Source organism: Phycodurus eques, chromosome 1, assembly GCF_024500275.1.
Source record: "Phycodurus eques isolate BA_2022a chromosome 1, UOR_Pequ_1.1, whole genome shotgun sequence".
Lineage (NCBI taxonomy): Eukaryota > Metazoa > Chordata > Actinopteri > Syngnathiformes > Syngnathidae > Phycodurus > Phycodurus eques.
In genome coordinates, this window is record NC_084525.1 from 3,850,221 (window position 1) to 3,874,487 (window position 24,267).

A 24,267-nucleotide genomic window follows, 5' to 3' on the forward strand; every position below is an offset into this window, starting at 1 on the left:
CTTGAATCTATCATGGTTGAGCAGTTCTCTTTGTGTGGCTGCATGTGTGCGCAGTCACCTCTACAGCTGGGGCCCCTGCGCACGCACACCACAAAGAAAAGCGAAGACGGAAGAAGGGAAGTACATATGCGTTATTTAAGGGAGTCAATTGTAACAGCAAAAAGAGTTCCGCAGGTATGGGATCATTTCCATGTTTCCACTCAGATGGGCTGAAATCAATACAGTGCTTTTCAATGCAAAACAAGTGGGGAGGCTAACAGCGTCCCGTGCAGGTCTTTATCTAACATCTGTTCACGGCAGCCTTGACGAAGTTATTGCTGAGCAAGCATGCTACGACAACCAAAGGAACATTGTGACAACCTGTAACCTGCAAATCTCATGCCCTCCATTCCTGCTCCACACTAACACTAGCGCTTTGCTTTTAAACAAAACCAGACCCTCCTGCTCCCACACGCCAGGCCCCCAGTGCACCTCATTAACAGGAAATCTCTGTTTATTTTCTCTGCTTTTCAAACACTCTCTTCTTCCTCTGCTAACTCTGTTCGTGACCCCCCCCCCTTCCCCGGTCCACTGGTGACATCAGCAAGCAGGATCTATGACTTCCTTCAGGAGCTGGTAGCCAGAGGTAAGAAAGGAAAGAAAGATAGATAGGCAACACAAACAGAGAGGAGCCGCTCAGTGTTAGCAAGGAATGTCAAGCAGTTCGGCTTGGCTTAACAGGCTGCTGAGCTAACGGCTCAGTTAGCCGGCACCCCCGGGGGCAGTGGTGGGCCAGGGCATAGTCAATCAGTGCTGGTAGTCATGTGACATTGATGCAGAAGCTCAAAATGGCACAGAGGACAAGCTTTTGGGGGCGGGTACGTAGAAAGAAGTGTACTACCTCCCTTGCCGCAAGGGGAGAGCGAGCACAACCAAAGAACAAAAGGCTGATTGTGGCATTTGGAGGCAGAGATGAGATCTGGGAGGACTAATCTTCCACTCTAACAAGATAAGATTAGGGGAGGGGAGGCCGGAAGAGCTGGCTGGTAGGATCACACATGCACTTGCAAGAACACACAAATGTAACAAATATGATGGGAGCCGATTGGAACGGCTTTCCACTTCTTGCGTTGCTGTCATTTTTCATCTTGCTCTCCTCAATTTACTTGCTATTTTTGTGAAGTGGCGAGATGTGCCAGTGCACTAGCACTCAATAGGCACTTCCAACGGGAAGACAGACAGTCTGAAACTGTGTTTAATTGTGTGTGTGTGACAATAAACCAGTGAGGTAGACGGGATCTGCTGTGCTCATGCAATCTTTAACATCTCGATAACTGACAAAGGAGAGGGGGTTAGAAAGAAATGCCAGATTGCAATGAACGAGCACACACGTACACACACACACACACACACACCAGGCTTTCAGGATAAGAATCACTTTTCTTCTCCCAAGCCTGCAGTAGACTCAAGCAGGCTGAAACTGTGTGTCAGGGGTAAAAGAAAGCACCTCTAAATCTGGCTGTCAAAGACAGCAGCAGCAGCAGGATTCCACTCTGCACACCACTAACCCCCCCCCCCCCCCCCCCCCCCTCCTCACTCTGTATGGGCTTCACAGCGTGCACTCGCACACTGGGACAAAGGAAGGACAACCTGGCCCTCAAGCATTCTCGTCTTCAGTACATTTAATAAACACTACACAAACGCTGATTACAATGTTTGGGAAGGGTAAGTGTTCACAGTCTGCTTACCCGCTGAGCAAATACTGCCTGCGTGTGTGTGTGTGTGTGTGTGTGTGAGGGATAGATGACGATGATGATGATGATGAGGGTGAGGAGGAGGAGGAGGAGGAAGATGAGTGAAGGGGGTTGAGGCGAGTCCCAGCTGCGGTGGTGGTTCTGGCGGAATCTTTGCTCCGAGCCTACACAGGGCCGCCTCTCCCTCTGCATCCCTTTGGCTTGACCTGTTTGGATATCGAATGGGTGAGGTCTGCTTTGAACACACCGGGCCCATCTGTCAGCACAGCGCTACATTAGATGAACGCTTCAAAGTGGGCAAATTTGCTCTCCCCTCTGCTGCGTGTGTGGGTGTTCGTGTGTGTGTGCGTGCGTCTCAGAACGCCAGTGCTCGTGCCAGCCTTACACTCAAAAACAACTTTCCAGGAACAGGCATGTATAAATCTGTTTTACACACATCCATTTCTGGATATTCCATCTAAAACAGAGATTTAGGTGGAAACCGAAATGAAATTGCCGGATTCTATCTTTCATTCACAGCATACAGTCTCATAACAATCCCTCGACCCCATGCCGCCTCGAGGCTGTGAGCAGCAAAGGAATGAAATCACCCGCTAATCTGATTGGACACTTAATCCTCTTTACTGCCAAATGGTACTGTTTAGTTCAGTTTGGTACGGTAGACCTTTTTGTTTTGAGTTTCCACTGTAAAGTGTCTCAAAAATACACCTTCCTGATCCCCCAATACAAACTGCACTTTGGTCAACTGAACTTGGAACGTCAGTAAATGCTGTGCTCTACCGAAGATGCCACATCATGAACACATTCTTCTTTTCTGCCATTGAAGATTTTGGACTTGGCTTGCCGACGCCATTTTGAGTATTTAACGTCGCTCCATAACATTCGTGTGAATGACTGACTATTTGTAAATGATTCTAAAGAATACTCCTTGTAGGTTCTAAAATGTATTTTTTTTGGGAACACTGCCAACAACATGTAAGAGAGCCATTAGTATACCATAATGGAGGTCCGGCATTAGTATGAATCCTGCTGGCACGAGTGTGGGCCAAAAAGGGGCCTTTCTGGGCAGGCCCACTCAACTTTTTAAGTGATTTCAAGTGTTTTTAAAAAGGCCCAGAGGGAAAGACCATATCCATGGCAGAAATAATAAGAAAACGGATGATGTTGACCATACTGTCCGGCCCCCACAGAGCAGAGAGGTGAGAAGAGAGCACACTAACCTTGAGTCAAGCATAAATATTTGTCTTTGATGCCGTCAAAAAAAAAATACAGTGATTCAAGGCAAAAGCAGAGGGGGTTAAAAAAAAATTAAAAAAATACAATCACTCATAATGATGATTATCTTCAGAAGAGAGAGACAAAGCACCGAGGAGTGATTTAGTTCACACAAAGAACAAGGCTATTGACTAGATGCAGATCCAAGTGAGACTTCAAACGCGGGCTGTGTGAGGACAGATGGAGGCAGTTAGGGGAGCTCATATCTGCTGTTCAGATCATAATACTGACTTTATTTCTCAAGCTCAGCCAGACACAGTTACAGCCTGCCAGACAACATGGTCATTTCTGCCTACAGCCTTTCATTTAGAAGCTTCAAAGACTGCTTGCTTTGATACCTGCCTTTCTACATATACTGCAGGTGTGTGTAGCCTGGGATCTTCAATTGGGAACAGAGACTTGCCTGGTCTCAAGGCAATAACCATGAGTCAGACACAAGCCCCCCACCACCACACGCACACACACACACACACACACAGACACAAATATATAGCAAAGAGAGGAATGCTGACATTTTAAGAACAACACAGGTTGTGCCAAGTGCCTCAACCTGTTTGGATCGCCGTGAGCTGTGGTCCATTGTTTTAGTTTTCCCGTATTAGCATAGTAGCATGGCCTGAAAAGCTAATGAGACGTCTCACTTGTACTGTACTGTTTGGACAAATGAGGTGGGGGGGGGGGGGGGGGAGGGCACAGCGTTACATCAGGAGGATATGAATATCAGGCTTTGTGTATGCGTGTGTGGACATAATGGACACTTGCCCAGCTGACTGATCCAAGCCTCGGGGGTGTGTGCGCGCGTGTGTGTGTGTGTGTGTGTGTCGAGGCTCCTGGGCAGAGGATGGCAGAGAAAGACTGTGTGAAGTAATGGAAGACAGGAAATGAGAAAGCTTGCTGAAGGCACCGCTAATTGACACCACCCCTACCCGAAACTTTCACGTTATAAACACATATTGTACATTTAAGTTTCACACTTGAATGCTGATGGGGAAAGTGCAAGAGCATTTTGAAGACCACAAAGATATTGTCAACAGCCTGCTGGGCGAGTCATAATGTATGCATACAAACGTGTGTTTTAACATTTTGAGTTAGGATGGTCGTTTTACGAAATGTCCTTAATTGTTTATTTTAAAAAAATATTTTTTTAATGGACTTGGCCATTCACTCTGAATGTTCAGAACTCCTATTTCCATGACAATGTTGTATTACTGAGAATAAAGCTGTCCAGAAGACTTGAGCCATAGCACAGCTGTGTGTATGCAGCTCAACCTCTCATTGCCAATGTTGCCTCGACTGCTCTAATAAATGGTTAATCAATCAGTTCCACACAAATGACATCTTATTCAATTCATCGGGTAATCAATTACGGCCATCCCTAGTCTGGTGGACCTCCTTAAATCTGTGTGACTTCTGAAAAGCAGTGAAAGGCGGCTTTGTGTGCTAATATGAGAATTTGTCTTTCATCTGGTATGCAGCCGCAGTCATTTCCGCATGCTTGCTCGGAGACAAACCTCCCTTCCAAAGATTTCTGTGTAGTAGCAAACACACCCAGGAGAGCGGTGACGCATGGCTGGGAGTTGATGAAGTGGGAGCGAAGGCATGCAAAAACAGATCTTCAAGCCGAAACCGGACAGACGGCATCGCGCGCGGCTTGGAACAGCTGAGCTTGTATTGTTTTATCCAGCTTCTGTAGGAGATAGCCATCTCAACGTCTCCCTCCCCATCCGTGCGTCTGAAGGTGACCTTGCCTATCAGTCAGTCTCTTTTATTATCACTAATACTTCATATACACTGCGAAGCACTGTGCAGTACGTGGTCCGTCATGCATACATGCGTTGTACAGTATGCAAATAACTGCACGCAAATGACGAATCTGCATGGGACGATAACATCAGCACAGATGCAGATTTAGTAAATATGTCCGTGTGAATACTCAATAAAGTTATGTCCCTGTAGCTGCGGCACAGAAAATCGAACAGCTACTCACGGCAAATGAAATACTGTCGCGTAGTGTAAAAACAACACAGGCAGATACACACACACACACACACACGCATGCACGCGCAAACAGCACTGAGCAGCCTCCTGCTGTGCTGCAACAAGAGATTTATTGTAGACAACGCAGCTGCAATAACAAGGAATGGGTAGCGCTCAAAGGATGTGAAACACATGATTCTCAGTCTAGACAGACAAAAAACAGTTGCCTTATTGTCACGTCATTACAGGGCGTGACATTCAAAATATACTATGTGACGAGAACGGTGCTATAATGATGACAATGCATGTTTATTTTGTAATACAAAAATCAAGTATTACAGAAAGAATAGTACTTTTTGATATCATAGGGGATAATGGTGGCTTAAAATTGAAGATATTCAATATGGATAGTGTAAATGACCAATGTAAAAGGAAAATAATCTGTAATAACCAAGACTTGGACTCATCCCCTAAATCCCAATTTGTTATTAATGTTGACAGTAACGAATGACTTCTGTATCAGAATCGAATCATTACTCCTTGTACTATCCTGAAATAAAGAGATGTCATAGCCAACAAATGAAAAATTCTGTTTCTTTCAAAACTATCTATTGAAGCGGAAAGAAAGTATGCTACCGCTTCTCCCTCTGGATAAGTTTTTCTTTATAGTTTAAAAGGACTAACTTTAACCAGGACCCCTTGCCATACTGTGGCCAAAGGTAGAACCCGGGTGGTTTTGCACCCATCTTGGTACCCTAAATCCTTGCTGGCTGGCTACACAATGATTAGACTTTACACCGATTTGATCGGGGTGATCGGTATCGGACGATATTTCGCATTTTATGCTGATCGGCTTTAATGTCATAATTCGCCGATCTGATCAATGACTCCGCAAAATTTACTCCGCGTCGCCGCGTCCACAGTATATTTGAATACAAAAGGTAGTTTATTTTTAGCCTTGTCGCGTGTCTTTTGACGTAGTACTGTAAATATCTGACGGCCAAAGAAGTTATTTAAAAAAATAAAATAAAATAAATACATAAAAAACCTCGGCGCTGTGGGACAGACAACACTGTCAGACTACTGCAATAAAATCTTGTATTCCGATACCACCGCATCCCGTTTTTTTTAATCATCATTGGGCTTTTTCTTGTCAACTCAAATGCGACCGGATACACTCTTTACCGCGGCGACGACGACAACGAGCGTGGAGCGAGCCCACGGTATTATAAGGACAAAATGGAGGAAAACGTGTGTTGGTGGTCACCGATGCTCAGGACAGGAGAGGACGTTCGTTTAAGGCTTGCTTGAGGTATGTTCACAAACTTTTAATACGATACGGCTCACAAGCAGGCGATAAAATGTTATGTAGCCTAGCAAGCTAGCGGTAGCACGAACGGTTGGACGTAAACATGCCGCCGTTCTGTCGAATCATGCTCTAAAGTTTCAGTGTGGGTAAAGTAATTTAATTACAGTAAGTTAGCGCCCATTATTTCTGTCATGTAATGTTGATTTGACCTGACTGATTAGAATACACGATCTGACGAGAGCAGTGATTTCCAACCTTTATGGAGGCAAGGAACATATTTCACAACTGAAAAATCTCACGGCACACCAACAAACAAAAATGTCACAAAAAGTGGATACATTAATTACTGTATTTACTTCCTCCCATCTAATAGAAGACCAATCATTTGTTCTGTATGTCACTACCCCTCACTGGTATAAATAGAGGAAGAAATATTTATTGTAAATATAATTTTTTGAGCAATTAAATACACAAGTATATACAGTAAATTAATAGGTCATTTAAATAGACATTCCTCCATCTTGTGATTGGATATCGTTTTTTTAAACTCGCTGATCGGTCTCAAAAATCCTGATTGTGTAAAGCCTAACTATGATGGACCAACTTTCTCCCATTCATTCTGCCGCAGTCACGCTGGCGATCACACCTTTCCGGTTTCGGTTGTGGCACCGCATTGAATATCCGTGCAGCGCCACGGGATTGGCTATCGGACGCCTAATTCCGTGGCGATCGTCGTCTCGGCGGAGGGCTATAGATTTCATCCCTGTCCCCACTGCAGCCACCGAGGCCAAATGTGCTCATGAGTGCTCATCATGTGGTGTGGAAATATTTTGCATTTTTTAAAGTAAATGCAGTGTGGCAAGATGCGTTCAGATGCGAGTTAAAAGATCCTGATTTGCTAATCACTTTTTCACACCCATTCGAATCACAATTTGAGTCACCACTTATTCGTGTATAGGCCTAATAATAACACAGGTGATGGCAGGGATGGGCAGCTGACAAAATTTCCTCGACTATGAGTAAAATTCGAATGAATTGTGTAATAGTTAGCATTTTCATTTTTTATTATTATTAAAATACAGGACAAAACAAACATTAGTTAACTATTAGACCTTTAATAAAAACAAGTTTTTTTGTCAAGATTGAAATCAAGAGTACGTCTGCTGGTTGCAGCCATGTAGTGCACCCCATCTGGTCGAGACATGATTAATTGTCATTAAAAAAAACCACATAATCGACGGCATTGTCAATCCGATCAACTAATTCATCCAAAAATGTTATTATAGCTGTGTACATGAGTGATTCTCAACTGGTAGGTTGGGAACCACAATTGGGTCTTAGACACCTAGTTAAAGAGTTCATTCAAATATTTCATGTATATCCAATATGGAACTTGACTTTTTATTTTTCAGGAGAAAAAAAAAGCAGAACGGAAAATGAATGAAGGAATGAAAAAAATATGAATAAAATAAATAAATAAAGAATTCAATAAATAAAATGTATTTGTTAAATGTTATACTTGCCATTTTCTCCCCAGTTCCATAATGTCCTTTGAATTGAAAATAACACTTGAATGTAATTGGGCGTTGTTACATTTAAAAGGTGAAGTGCGTTTTGGAAGGTTGTTTATAAGAAAAATAAATCGGCTTGGTTTGACTTCTATCAAAGTGGCTCATGACTTCATGACCACGGGAATATGCCGGTCGCAAAGTGAGACCAATCGAGAAGCCTGTTGTACATTAGCTTAGTTTCATCTAGGGCTCAATGAAAGAAGAGGTGGGAGCACTTGAGGAAAAATATATGCGAGAGAGATTACAACGAATAGCATATTTCTGTTCAGAAACAGTGGAAAAAGAGGCTGAACAACACACTCCAACCCAGACAATACAAAAAAAGTGCGCGTAAATCAAAAGGCAAAATTGGAGCACCCAACTTCGTTTGTTTTGTCGGGCAAGGGAGGTAAAGCATTTTACTGTCAGTGGAGAAATTACTTGCCTCAGCTCACTCTGTCAGGGAAGAGAGTGGATGGCTGTTTATCCGCAGTGAGAGGGGGGGAAAAAGGAAGGAAAGAAAAGACGAGAGGTCAGAGCTGTTGCTGTAATGGTGTTTTCTTTATATCTGCCTTAAACAATGTCAGTGCTGTGTGTTGTATAAATGGTCAGGCCAGAGTGTGATGAACAAGCGCACTAAACACACTAAGGCACTTATTATGAGGAAAACCAAAAAAAAACAGCATCACCCCACACACAAGCCGATGAAGTGTCCCATGTGCTTTGGTGGGGACTTCCAAACCACCGCAAAGGAAGCATCCGAGTTGTTCTCCGTCACATTGTGCCTCCCAGCTTTGAAAGGAAATGCGGCTCATTATATCATGCAGACAGCATTGCAAAAAAATCCTGTAACGCAACCGACAACAACCACACAGTAGCAGGATAAAGGAAGAACTGTGAGCTATGTCGGGTATGTGAACTTAGGTGGCTTTTTCCTCTATTTATGCAGAGTAACCGGCATCCACCTGACCTCCTTGGCTGCAGGCCGATAAGGTGATTTTACGTTGCATGTTTGCAAAAGTGGCGGCACGGTGGACGACTGGTTAGCACATCTGCCTCACAGTTCTGAGGATCGGGGTTCTGCCAGTGTAGAGTTTGCATGTTCTCCCCGTGCCCGCGTGGGTTTTCGCTGGGTACTCCGGTTTCCTCATGCGTGGTAGGTTGATTGAAGACTCTAAATTGCCCATAGGTGTGAGTGTGAGCGCGAATGGTTGTTTGTTTCCATGTGCCCTGCGATTGGCTGGCGACCAGTTCAGGGTGTACCCCGCCTCTCGGCCGAAGATAGCTGGGATGGGCTCCAGCACGCCCGTGACCCGTAGTGAGGATAAGCGGTACAGAAAATGGATGGATGGATGGATGGATGGATGGATGGGTGTTTGCAATAGTTTGGCTGTGAAGAGAGATTTGACGAACAGTCTGTGGAATCCAACAGGCCGGGGCTTCTGAAAGCTCTCTGAACAGTGCCCATCATTGCCCTGGCAGCCCATACATTATCACTGCCTATCCACGCTCCCATGGCAGGGCGGGACCAATGGGGAAGCGGCAGCCAAACAAACAATCCTCAGATCCTCCCGCGGTGTTGGAATGGAGGAGAATGCTCAAAATGTGCCGCTTCAGCTGGTGATTGACACAAAGCCTCTTGTTTACGGGCGCCACAGAGATTTGCATACGTTTACCACATCCCTCCCTGTCCCCCTCTGGTCTCCTCATGCGTACCCCTATCTCTGCATGAAGTGGATATTACCCCACCCTACTGCTATGATACTGATCAGCCTCCTCCCTCACACTCCCCTCTCTCTCTCCTCTCTTCATAGCCCACTGCAATGATTCCACCTCTCCCTCTGAGGCCGCCAGCTAGGAGTGATTACACACACAGCTCACACGTACACACGCACAAGCACTGCTGTCTTAAGCACTCACACACGCATGCACGCACACACACACGCAACAATCTTTGGTGGGGTATGTGTAGCTGTGCTTTACCCTGGAGGCTATGAAGCTGAGTGGCTGTTGCAGCAGCCCTGTGAAAACACTGTTTCTTTTCATTCAAGGTAACCAGTGACTGCAAGCTTACCATTACATATTACCATAATAAATATGGCCGTTATAGCCTGTTATCACAGCACGTCAACATGCTGGCATACAACCATATGTGCTCTTGTGGTTTTTTGTGAAGCTGGCGGTAAAGATGGCTGTGGTGAGACGTGACAGGTGGGCTTCAGACACCTTTTGATTCTGTGCAGAGCCATGGTGAGCAGATCCACGCTCCTTATATGGGTCTGCAGTGCTCCACACAACAACCGGCTCAAACTAAGCATCGAGCCCTCTCCAGTCAAGGCAGTTATGTGGAGCAGCAAACGGGTTGATGCCAAAGGCATAAAGGCAAAAGATAGACAAAGGATTTTAACAGTCTGTGTAAACTGGGTACCATTGAGAGAGATTTGACATGCTTCAGTGACCTAATCTGTGTCAGCAGCCTATTGCATCGCTAAATAAACTACTCACCAGAAACAAGGGACAAACTAAAGGAGGAAAAAAAACAGTCTCTTAGCAGTATGGTATGGGATACATTCTGCACGTTGGAAGGACATAATTCGTGCTTTGATGATGCTGGTGTACATTCATTGCGTTCAAACTGTTCAATAGGTCTCAAATCTATATCATTTCCCCCCCTATATCTCAATTAACAACTGCTCATAAAATATGCTGTTGGTTATGCAGACTCAACTGATGAAGTAACACTTGCAGTGCAAGCAGGATCCCTTTTCTAACCTCCCTCCGGCACAGCAAAGCGTGTACAGTAACATCCGATATATAATATATACCCTTGCCCCCGTTTGGCATTTAGATGGCATTTTAGCGTGGCAGCAAATAGTTTGCACCTAATTATGGCCAGTTGCTGCTGTATCCTGACAGCCACCCGCAATGAGAGCAAGACTATTATTTCCATTCTCTTAAGGATATTTCACACCTTTGCTATTAGATTTAATGTTAAGGTGGGCTGGGGTAAGTGCTTGAGGTTAGGAAAGTCCAAGCGAAGCGGGTAGAGCGAGGTCAATGTGTGCGCTGAATCAATAGCGTTTGTCGATGTTTTCCTCCTGTACCTTTCACTGTTCAATTACGAGTTTTACTTCTTGCAATGTAACATCTTAGAGCCGCTCAAAGCGATTACTTTGTCTTATCTGACAATAAAAACAGTACATACTCTAATTAAGCTACGGTACCGGAAACACACAAAATAACCATCTAGAGAGGCTCATATACCAGATACAAGAGTTAATTGATCAACTGATTCATATTAGAGAGCGAAAAAGTCAACTTCGACAGTCAGAAATGTCACCTGGAGACACCACTATGTTGCACAACCTAAACATATGAAGTGTGTTTCATAAACAAGCACACATTTCCCGTGCATGGGGGCTAGAACGAGAGCACACCCTCTATGCAAAATGCACAACTAGACCACATCAATTACTTAGCCCATTCCTTTACAATCCAGATGATATACTAAGTAAATTCAGTCAATAAGTATTACCTGAAGTAGAGGGCTTTAAGCCCTGCATGTTGAGCCACCACAAGTAAATAGTCCACTCCACTCACAATGCCTTGGAGCAAAAGACACATCACAGGGACCAAGACAGCAGAGGAAAAGGGATAAAGGGGACGTCGGGGGAAGTCATGTGGAATAAGGTCAAGAATGCCATAAGGTATGGAAAGTGCAAATGATGTGAAACCCACAAAGCGTTATTCAGCTTCAGATGGATGGGCATACGGCTCTACAAATGGGTAGTGTGGCTAAATAGATTAAGGCTAACTGTGGGCTCACAGTCAACTGCAGTGATAGCTTTGACAAAATCAGCAATCGCGGCTATTTTGGACACTGAATTAATGCACCGATACACAAATGCGAGGACAGCTGTCATTTAATAAAAATAAAGAGAATTGACAGCTGTTTAAAAAGGGTACTTAGTGTCATCATGATAATTTCAAAAATAATTTAACAGTAGGCAAAATGCTACATTTGTACCTCGCTCTGCTCTGTACACAAGCGTTAAGTGCCTGCTGGAACAAAGGGATCCCTGTTCACAAATGCAACACTGCCAAGCTGTTAAGTAGATTCTTATAAAGGAATGAACAAAGAGTGTTTGAGTGTGGTAGGAACAGAAATGAGTGCAGCTACAGAGGATAGCACAGCTCGGCCCTGTGATTCCAGAAAATGTCTTCCCTATCTCAAAGAGTTTGCGCTGCTTCACGGCAACAATCAACTGGTACTTAGTGGACCAGAGATTACTATGTTTAGTACAGAATGGGAATGGCAGGGGCAAACTTGTGGAAAAGCCGTGAACTGAAGCACTGGAGAAGTACAAATTGGTTGTTGGTAGGGATGTCTCGATCCAACCTTTTCCACTTCTGATCCGATATTGCAGCCTTGAGTTTTGGCCAATACCGATATCGGTCCAATCCGATTTCAGCAATATTCATACATACTTTAAATATTTTGTAGTATGGAATGTTTGAAAATGCTTGATCAAGTGATATTACTCAAACAGAGAACAATAATCAGCAACAGTTGGTATGAGGAAAAACGGACCCACCATCAATGGGTTATATGAAGTAACTGCTGTGCACATCCTGACCTCTGAGGGGCAGTGTGGTGCACACAAGACGCGCGCAGTAACAAAGAAAGTTGAAGAGGTCACGATCGAATAGTTATAATTCGTTTTCCCACACAGTTTGACAAATATATGCCAGAGAGTATTGTTATAGTGCCTGTTTGTATGTGTTGAAACAGCGTTTGTGTACCAATATTCATTATTTTGAGGGATATAAGTGCCACGAGATCGATGCACATTTTCGTTAGCTCGTCAAAGGTGTTTTTCATCCATTGTGTGTTACCGTTGAGCCATTGTATCCGATTGGTAAAAAATCTGAGCTTTTACATCCAATATTGTCCTTGTTTTTGTTTTTTCTGGATCTCAAAGATCGGATTGGGAAATTCCTAGTTGTTAGTAATTATGAGACACTCAGAACCTTGTCACATCTTCCCACTGGGGTGGTACTAATGGTATTAATGAACTTAAAAAAAAGTTTACAGTAATGTAAAAAACTACTGTAAAATTACCTGTACAGCTAACAATGAGGGGCAGTGTTTGACTGAAAAAATCATTTTGATTTTCATTATTTCCTATGAGAAAAATTGCAGGTCAAACAACATCCCAGAATGGCTTGTTTGAGACTGGACCACTGATCTTCTTTTATACCCTTGACATGTGACGTTTACAGCTTGGGAACATACCTTTTTGGCCTAAAACAAGTTTAGAGTGCAATGATGTGGTACGTTTGCAACCATTTTACCTGAAGGGACAGAAACTGAATGGACCCATTCAGTTTATTTATGGACCCCTATCACAACCCCGTTAGACTAAAAATGCAAACCTATGTGCAGAATGAATATGTGCACATGTGATACTCGAATATAATCCACAGGCAGTGAGTGACTGATTAATACAAAAACACAAATTAGACTGAAACTTAAAAAGCACATCAGTCACAAATACTGTGTGTGGAAATACGTCATCTTCAACTGAGAACATACCATCTTTTGTGTCCGAGGAAAGACCATTCTATATTTGGTGAATCCCAAAAGAAACGGGTGACAACGTTGTATGAAGGTTAGTATTTGAAATGTTGTGTGCGTCTGTTGAGGATATTACTGCATTTTATGGACTAAAGAGCCTCATCCGAGTGTCAAGCTTCAGGATTCAGCGCTTGTCTCCTGTTTATTGGTTGTAGGGCAGCCGCAGCATATAAATCTTTATGACATATCAGATAAAAACTCTTGGTTTTGTAAAGTGTTGCTGGAATATACAGTGTGTGGGACTGTGCAAGGCATGAAAAATAGACGTTTAAGAGATCTCAAACTGACTGGTATTCCTTTCATGATCAAGGCATGATGTGAGTCAGCTGCTTCAGATAAAAAGGAGTACTACTACTGGAGTAAATGTGTACCATGTGTTCTTCAATGGCGAGAGAGAAACATGGGGAGAATAGGGCCCTGCGTAGGGTGTGTGAATACGATACCGCAGTAAATCTCTCTTTCCACAGCAACAGCCACCTTCTCTTCTGTTGTATTTTTTATTGGCATGACACACATTGGGCAAACTGCAAATTACCCAGAGTTGAGTTGAGAACTCACAGAGGAGGGGAAACTGGAGGAAAAAGGTGGCGTGAGAATGCAAAGGAGACAAGGAGGGGAATGGAGAAATGTGAAGTGGGAGACGACAAGGACGTGGTGTAAAATTAGCCGACTGTTTTTAGAGCAGAGGCCAATCCAATTAAAGCTTGACCAATCCACGCAAATGTGTTTTGTCTGGTTACTACACGCAGCTCTTGGTGGACAAGCAAGGATAAGAGATCATCCTACAATAAATACAGCATAGCCAAAAGTGAAAGAAATAATGAGTGCAAAAAGGATGGAATAAAATAGTTAATTACAACCATATTAGGAAAAGAAACATGTTAACATGGGTGACAAATTAGTCACCCCACTGGTGGAGGAAGATATGACAGAACATGATGAATGATTTTGGCTTGAAAGTTAAATAGTTAAAACGCTTATGACGATAGATATATAACACTGCTGCTCTGGAGAGAAGTAAAGTCACAACCATCAAATTCTAGTGTTTGTGTCCTTGCTGCCTTTGTCCGCTACGGTGGAACACTGAAAATATGCCTCTTTTATTTTATTAAGTTTTTGTTTATTGCCAAGTACTTTCATTTGTTTCGCCACAAACCACATCAACACTGAAAGTGTCGTCACTAGCTCTTGGGACATTTATAGATGTGGTAAGAAATGGTACCAAGCGTTTGCGCGATAAACACTTTGATATACATGTTACCGTAAGACAATAAATGTGCATTGTAAGGCAGAGATAAGGCTCCAAGGTTCAAGAGTGAGCATGAACCTTTACGACTGAATAATTTAGCAGTGGCGGCTATTGATTGGGCTTTTAAAAAACCTTATGAAAATGCACGCTGGCCTCAGACCAACCACCCCCCACTGTTCAGAGCACACCCCCGCCCCATCTTTGGAAAAGGCAATCACCAAACTAATACTCAGGAAATAATACGACTGGGTGGGCAACTTGTTTCCATAGCAGCACTTAACTAATGCAAACGGAGGGCATTTAGGGTAAACAAATGATTGAGGGAATATGGGTATGTTTGTTTTCTGGCCCACAAGGGGAGATAAAAAGTACCTTTCCTACCCACTGTGACTGAGTTGTGCCGTTATCGCAACCTTGCCATTTGTATTGCTTTAGTTATTCATCACGGTGCTCTTTTGAAAATCAGTCGAACTTCTCTCCCCACAAGAGAAACACCACACGAGGGGCTTCGTTGGGTCTGAAAAATGCACTGAGGTTGCAAGCTGACACCCGCCTTGTCCATCTAGTAGCATGTGTGCGCTTTGGCACATGCTTGCCGAGAAACATTGCCTCCGGTAAATGAGCCAGTGTTATTACAAGAGCAGCATTAATAGCTTCACCTCAATGAAATAAGAGGAAAGAAGGGAATTAGGAGGGCATGCAGAACTGGTGCGGTGCTTACTGCTTGCCTCGCAGAGGGGAATTAATCATAAGTGTCATAGTGGAGAAAGTCATTGGATAGTGGAAAAACATACTTTACTCCCAGGGATTTGTCACAGCTAAGATTATGGGGAGAATGAAAGAGACTATTTGTAAAACAGTTATGAAGAAGAAGAAAAAAAACACTTCACGTGTTAACCCGCTGTCTATCGCAGGTAACGACGACAACCATTTTTTAACGGTATTCCTTTCGAAGGTAAGTGACAACTAAGTGCTATTGAGTGGTCGGTAGCTGTTGTGTGCTCGCTTGTATTGCTTTAAGGCTACCGCTGCTGCTCAATGGGGAACATTAAAGGCAGAAAGCTTCAATCAAACAGCTTGCAGCAGGCTCAGCTGGCTGGCCATGTCTACACAGGCGAGATGCCCTTGTCAAAGCTGCTTCCTCTCAGAGAGAGCAGCTACAAGCAGACACTTGAAGACAGCTCCACACACACACACACACACACACACACACGTTTGAGAATGGCAGAAGCTCCTAATGTTCTTGCCAGTGAAATGTAGCGCCTCGCTTACAGCAGCTGAGTGGACCAGGGAACTAAGCGATTCTCTCTTTTGCACACTCATGCATGCACGCGCACACAGAAGATTGCACCTACTGACTGCAGCGCCTCTTTCTCAAGAGGAGGCAGCGGCTGCTGTTCCACTTGATAAATATTAACAAGAAGTGCGACTGATGGCGGTGCTCACTGATCCATAATTGCATTTCAAAATGTTCACTGGGCGAGGGTGCAAGATAAAAACAGGGAACGCAGCCCTCGGGAGCGACAAGTGACGCCTGTCAAATGAGTCCCTTACCGTCATGTCAATGGAAGACACAATGGTGACAGAAATGCAAAGATTGTAAATTATAGTGCAACCTTCTGCCTTTCGTGGAATTACTGTGGCACACATCACAGGGCAGTTCACAGAGAGATTAAAAAAAAAAAAAAGATCCATAGAAGTTGGATCAGAGTGTTAATAGGACTGCACTCTCCAAAACCACATTGAGTCATACATACAGGCCTCAGTATATAAACTAATTAACTAGAGAATATCATTGCTTAGCTAATTATCAGCACTTTGAATTCCATTACGGCTGCACACAAGGTCCACCAAAAATATAATAATCATGTATATTTGCATCTTTATGAAACATAAAAAAATATAAAAGATAAAGATTTATTTTTAGCCTTGTCACATGTCTTTTGACGTAGTACTGCAAATATCTGACGGCCAATGGAGTTATTTATTAAAAGAAAACGCCGGCGGTGTGGGACACGTCTGAGACGGGCAACACGTAATGCCTGGATCAGACAAGACAAATTTGCTCAACACCCAGAAACAACACTTGGATGAGCTCGGGCCCTTCTCTGGGCCCGAGCTCATCTAAGATGGACTGATGCAAAGCGGAAAAGTGTTCTGTGGGCCGACGAGCCCCCATTTCAAATTGTTTTTTGAAATTGTGGACACCATGTCCTCCGGGCCAAAGAGGAAAAGAACCATCCGGACTGTTATGGACGCAAAGTTCAAAAGCCAGCATCTGTGATGTTATGGGGCTGTGTTAGGGCCAATGGCATGGGTAACTTACACATCTGTGAAGCAACCATTAATGCTGAAAGGTACATACATGTTTTGGAGAAACATATGCTGCCATCCAAGCAACGTCTTTTTCATGGACGCCGCTGCTTATTTCAGCAAGACAATGCCAAACCACATTCTGCATATGTTACAACAGCGTGGCTTCATACTAAAAGAGACTACACTGGCCTGCCTGCAGTCCAGACCTGTCTCCCGCATTATGAAACGTAAAATACGACAACGGTGACCCCGGACTGCTGAACAGCTGAAGTTGTACATCAAGCAAGAATGGGAAAGAATTCCACCGACGAAGCTTCAACAATTAGTGTCCTCAGTTCCCAAACGTTTATTGAATGTTGTTAAAAGAAAAGGTGATGTAACACAGTAAACATGACCCTGTCGCAGCTTTTTTGGAACGTCTTGCAGCCATAAAATTCTAAGTTAATGATGATTTGCTAAAAACAATCACGTTTATCAGTTTGAACATTGCACATGATTAAAATGTGTTTAAATTGACAAAATCTATCCCTCTTCTCCTAGAAAAAAAACATGATTTTTTTCCCCACTCCTGTGTATTAAAATAATAAATTGAGTAATCAAAAAGGAGTCAAAGTTTTTTATATTCTCTTTGATATGCTGATGTGCTTCTATTTGAATTCAAAAGATTGATTACAAATACCACACATACAGCATTTACGCATGAACCTTTATCTCACAGAGCTGTAGGTTACTGTATGAACACATTTGTTATGAGTTGTAAAAATACATGTTATTAACCTTGTGGGGTGATCCTAGTCAGCCACATGTGCTCTCATCACCCCTGAGAGGGCAGCGTCACCCATGATCGCAGCGACTCTCTCCTCCAACGGGGTGAGGCCCGCGGCGGCGATTCCTCCGCCTGTTTTGGCGGTGGGCAGCTGTCCTCCGTTTCACGTCCACCTTAATGTCTGACCACTTCTTTTTTAGTTCGCTATTCTGTCTCCACAGCATCGACAGCTGCACACGCGCTGTCCCATTCACTCCTCTCTCGCATATTGTTAACACCGTAGGAGAGCGTGCCAAAGAGGATTTTCTTGCGCACCTCCACATCAATGAGCAACTTCACATTCAGAAGAATAATTTTTCTTCATTTCCTTGCTCATTTTCCTTTTTTTCTGATCACCCAGAGATCGGCATCTCAGGTGCAGGATTCATTTAAATGTGATTTGCATATTCAAATGTGGGCGTGGACAGGGAGGAGTGTGCTCATTTCCACGTTGATTGGAATGTACGAAGGAAATGTGCTTGCTATTTTTATGGACTTTTAAGAGATCAAATGGAGGATATTCGTTGTATTGGACTGCATAGTGCTTTATTAGATAACTTCTCAACATGAAAAGAAAAATTACATTGTGTGAAAAACCTTTCTGGTTCTCTGTAAATAACTGAGGGGTGGGGCAGTGATGGGTGGGTGGGGGTAGGTAATCAAGCAATAATATCCCTGTTACGTTATACCGTGGTTGATGATTAATACTGTGCATATGGTAGAAGCCATAAACACGTTCACTTAATGTCTTATCAAGGACAATAATATATTACAGTGGGGCAAAAAAGTATTTAGTCAGCCACCAATTGTGCAAGTTCTCCCACTTAAAAAGATGAGCGAGGCCTGTAATTTTCATCATAGGCATACCTCAACTGCGGGAGCAATAATTAGAAAATGGAAGACATACAAGACCACTGATAATCTCCCTTGATCTGGGGCTGCACGTAAGATCTCACCCCCTATGTCAAAAAGATCACAAGAACGGTGAGCAAAAATCCCAGAACCACACGGGGGGACCTAATGAAAGCTCGGACCAAAGTAACAAAGGCTACCATCAGTAACACACTACGCCGGCAGGGACTCAAATCCTGCAGTGCCAGACGTGGCCCCCTGCTTAAGTCAGTATATGTCCAGGCCCGTCTGAAGTTTGCAACAGAGCATTTGGATGATCCAGAAGAGGATTGGGAGAATGTCATCTGGTCCGATGAAACCAAAACAGAACTTTTTGGTAAAACCTCAACTTGTCGTGTTTGGAGGAGAAAGAATGCTGAGTTGCATCCAAAGAACACCATACCTACTGTGAAGCATGGGGTGGAAACATCATGCTTTGGGGGTATTTTTCTGCAAAGGGACCAGGACGACTGATCAGTGTAAAGGAAAGAATGAATGGGACCATGTATCGTGAGATTGAGTGAAAACCTCCTTCCATCAGCAAGGGCATTGAAGATAAAACGTGGTTGGGTCTTTCCGCATGACAATGATCCATGATGGGCAACGAGGGAGTGGCTTCGTAAGAAGCATATCAAGGTCCCGGAGTGGTGTAGCCAGTCTCCCGATCTCAACCCCCATAGAAAATCTTTGGAGGGAGTTGAAAGTCTGTGTTGGCCAGCGACAGCCCCAACACATCATTGATCTAGGAGATCTGCATGGAGGAATGGGCCAAAATACCAGCAACAGTGTGTGAAAACCTTGTGAAGACTTTGACCTCTGTCACTGCCAACAACCTTTGACCTCTGTCACTGCCAACAAAGGGTATATAACAAAGTATTGAGATGAACTTTTGTTATTGACAAACCTATTTGATTTGACATATTTTCCACCATCATTTGCTAATAAATTATTTCAAAATCAGACGGTGATTTTCTGATTTTTCCATCCAATTAAAAACATTGAATTTAGAAAAGGGGATTGAGTCATTGATGGTTAATTTTTCATTTCTTAGCCAGTGGTTAGCAATGGTAAATGAAGTCATAGTTAAAGATACCAAGAGTGTTAAGTACAGTTGTTGTTTTTTTTTTTTTTTTTTTTTTTTAAACAATCTATATATGATAAGCTTAATGCACTTAGCCTGCTGTGGTGTTTGGACATGATTATGTATGTCATGCAAGTGTATTTGCCTGATTCAATACTGCATATGCACACAGCCTGTAAGGAGACAAGAAGTCAGAGCGCTGAACAATATGCCACCATATCAAACCATTGTTTCAACCAGCGATCCTTCTCTCTTACTGCAATTGTCTCCTCAGTCTCAATCTCATCTGTCTGTTCCTATGCTTCACCCCCCACCTTCCCCGCTCCTCTTTATCTACTGTCACCCACCTACCTCCACCCATCCATCTAGTCATTGTGCCCACGTCCTCAACACTCATTGACCCCCATCCATCCCCCACCACCACCACCCACCTCCTCTGCTTGTATCTAACCTCATTTGCTGATATTGCCAAGTCAGCTGCGTTCAATCCCCGTTGTCCCTTCCCCACATCCTTTCTCCCAGCCTCCCTGTACCCCACCCTCTCTTGCTTATGAAGTGATTGTAGTGTTTCTCCTTCCAGGATCAGGGGAGTTATGACAATGCATACACCCACACAGAGCCTCTCTTTGCCTGTGCAATTACACAACTGCGTTCGATACGATTTTTGTTACCAGCAGTCCAGTTTTCATCATCGTAAGGTGTAGGGTCTTTGTGAGTGTTGATAGATGCACACCATATTTGTACATTTTAAAGTGTTGCTAGAAAAAATACACTGATGCGAGTGTGTTACTACAGGCTTCCAGCCATGTTACTTGAGTGCAATAACGTGTATTATTTTCCTTAATGAGATATTAAGCGCCTCCGGCTTCTATTACATGGCCATTATTAATCCTCAGCAATTTCTTTTTATGTTCACTCAGTTTACATTTTTAAAGTGACTCAGGTCTTTGTGGATGCAGCTGATCGTTTGACATCATATTGTTGTTCGTTAATCAGCGAGATAATTGAGACTGACTCAACAGTGCCTCTGCTGGTTGCAGCCAAGTAGTGCACCCCATTTTCACAATTGCTTCAAGAAGCAATTACAATCAATTCCACACAACCAACATTATTTTTAACAATCAATTAATCAATTATTAAGCCCATCCTTATGTTTAACATACATAAATGTCTTGGTATTTCAATTTCTTACTTATAACAGTCATCATTTAAAACCAGTTAATTATGTTTAAGATGTCTTCAGAATTGTGGCTGTTTTTTCTGGTGAGACATTTTAGCAGGGTCTATTCAGCTTGATCAATGTGTCCGAAAGGCCGCTGTGAGCACTGCAGTGGCCGCCAGTGACTAAACAAACAAGAAGATGGTTGCCCTACGTTGCAGGATTTATTTTTGCATATGCTCCTGTTGGCAGTCAGCTCTGCGTGTGTTTAAATGCGTGAGTAACATGGAATGACAAGCCAGTGAATCATCTCAAAGCAGAAAAAAAATCCCCTGAGTAAAAGATAGAAAAAGAAATGGGCAGGCTTCAATTCACATGTACGACAGACCAAGTGAGAGAGTGATTTGTGCATTCGGTACTTCAACACACTAATTGGATTCACAGGTCATTAGCTAAAATACACGAGTGGGACAGTTCCAGCCTTAAGACCAAGGCGGGATGGAGAACTGCAGAAAGGCAGAGGGTGAGGGATATTGACAAATTTGTTTGGTTTGGGGCCAATGAAATTTCCACCCCCTCGGCTGCGCCTTCAAAGCCCAGTCTCCCAGAGAAGGGGTCCGGGGATGTCGATCAATAGTTTCCCCTGCATGAAAAGAAGTGGAGGCCAGAGACAGATGCAGGGAAGAATGAGAAGATGGGAAATAAATTGTTTGTGTTGATGTCTAATGAGAGCTCACCTCAAAGTAGCTTGTGGTCTCGCAAAAGCAGGAAATGAGAACACAAAGTACAACAACAGACCAGTGCCAGACCCCCCCCGGAGAAAAATTGCGTGGCTTACTTTTGTGTTCAGGAGTGCATTTCAGCTTTGCAACCGAGAATGTGCGATTACCACCGAAATGATCCAATATTATCCTCGGAAGACGATTTTGTTTGGCTAAGTGAACAGAGCTTTTTCAAGGCAATTTTGTAGCCAGGCTTTTGTCATTTGGAGTCAGCCAGCAAATGCTAAAAAAGCAACCAAAAAACACGTTTGGGAAAGCCAGCGGGCCTTGTTATAGCACAGGACTACAAGATACAAACTGCGCAAACAAATACAAGCATGCAGATGGCAGTTCATTAATTACAGGTGGACGTGGGGGGGTGACAGAGAGAGAGACACCCATGTAGAGTGCGAGAAAATAGAGTGAGAGAAAGGTTGGCGGCTCCTTTCTAGGCAATAATTGCTGTCTAGTCTAGGCCTCTTCCGGTACTCTTGGTCAAGGTGGGGAATAAGTGTGTGCGCGTGTGTGTGTGTACAAGCTAGAAACTGCTGTTGAGGTGCCAAACTTCCCCACTGTAAGGCCTGCTTATTAAAAAAAAAAAACTAAATCCATCCATATACAACATAATACACACACACACACACACATACACATATCCATATCAATATGGATACATATGTTTGCAAAACCTCTCAACTGACCTCCCATCATCACCCAGGCGTTCGGTAGCCATTATTTGGGTCCCCTGGGGGTGGGCCCACTCTAAACAAGCCCTAAATGGTCTGCTGAAACAGCCAACCTTCAAGAAGACAGCTGATGTTCCCTGGCAGCAGTAGCCGTACATGCTGCTTCGTTTGGAGATGCAGATCTCTGCATTATAGCGAATAAGTAGCAGTCACCTTATAGCAACCCTGACCTGCAAATTTACCCAAAGTCAAATACACAGTTTTGTTTGTGGACAACAGTCAACTCTGACAGAAGCAGAGCCAACGACTCTTGCGGCGGTTCAGAAAATATTTGAGACCCTTTTTTTTTTTTTTAATTGCGTGTGTGTCACACATTTATCTTTATTTGCAGGGATGTCAACTCTCCAAAGTGACCAATGGTTTGCCCAAACGTGTCACTATACAGCAAAAGAAGGAATAGGCCACTTTAATTGGAGACACACTCCGATGATAATTAGTGGTCTTGAATTGATTTTGTAAATGCACTGAAAAACATGTTTATTTGAATTTCCAGGATTACTGCAGTTCCACCAGACTGAAAGTTCAACTGGTTTAAAAAAGCTTAACTCAACATGTAGTCTTATCTCCTTGGATTTTGGTAGTTGTAACATATCAGCACCTCATAGCAGCAGTGTGAGCAAACACAAACGACAGAAAGGAAGGAATTAATCTACTCACCAGTTTGAACTCTTGAATGCTACAAATGAAGTAGGGAGTGTTGGGCCTGCGACTCTCTATGTACACACAATCTGAAAGAAAATATAAAAGTGCGTTAGCGTGAAGATGTTCATGCGTCCCAAGGCATTTGTGCTTTGATGCAGCCAAGCTCAGTCAGAAATTATTTGGAGTGTTGTTACATCTGCTGAAAAGACATTTTTTTTTTTTCCTTATTGAGTCAAATTCAATTGGAATGCGAGTAATAGGATTAAGGACTTTTGGAGCGCTACAAGGTTGCCTTTCCAAAGCAAACATTAGGCCCAAGGGGAATTATGCCATTGTTCCACTCCATTTATACATCAGTGCGCAATACTGGAGTTAACCCTGCTTCCGCCCTAGCCCCAGTGTAACCTGGTTTGTTTTACATTTTAGATATACTGTATCCGGTGAGTCTGCTTTGCTGGGAAAAAAAGGAAATCCATACACTGCCAAATTAAATAACCATCAGAAATGTAAAAAGCAGTTCTCTCACAAAGTGTGCAAGGAGGTGGGACTGGGGTATGGCCGGTCCGTGAACTACCGCCCTCCTCCCCCATGCATTTTCTTAACAAAAACATTCACGCTGCAGCCGACAAAATACAGCGAACCACTTGAGAAGAGAATAGAGGAGGACTAAATTGCCGGGGGCCGAGGCTGGTGCGGTCCTTGCACCGCACATGCTAGAAACGTGAAGCTCAAAATAATGTCTCTATTCGGGGTGGGCATTTGACTACATTTGATTCAGAGATTAAAACCCCCAAATGAAATCTTTTTAGTTCAATGATGAATCTCACCCTGAGCCATAGAATGCTTTTGACTTGACACAAACTATATCGGACTATGTAAAGTACATGCTATTTGTTCCCTTGGCTTAACACTGAATACATGTGCCCATGAAGAGAAAAGCTTCATCGTAAAATCACATTTTAATAGGCTACAATCAGTCATATTATCCCAGTATCATTAAAACATGCTGCTCCATGGCTTCGGGCTTCCTCTCACAAAAGGTGCGCGGCAAGCATTTTCCGTGACACACGGTCTCTGTTATTTATATGTTTTCGTCAGCCGAGTTATTGATTTGGCTGTGGTTTATCTTCTGGCT

At 43.3% G+C, this 24,267-nt stretch overlaps 1 protein-coding gene across 5 annotated transcripts in view; it reads right to left on the minus strand.

Moving 5' to 3' along the window:
• Nucleotides 1–24,267, minus strand: part of rerea (arginine-glutamic acid dipeptide (RE) repeats a) — a 175,582-nt gene that overhangs the window by 52,276 nt on the left and 99,039 nt on the right. For all 5 annotated transcript variants that reach the window (XM_061672802.1, XM_061672818.1, XM_061672826.1 and 2 more), the window contains exon 3: nt 23,148–23,218. In XM_061672802.1, coding sequence (XP_061528786.1) covers nt 23,148–23,218 — 71 coding nt within the window. The remainder of the gene's footprint in view (nt 1–23,147; nt 23,219–24,267) is intronic.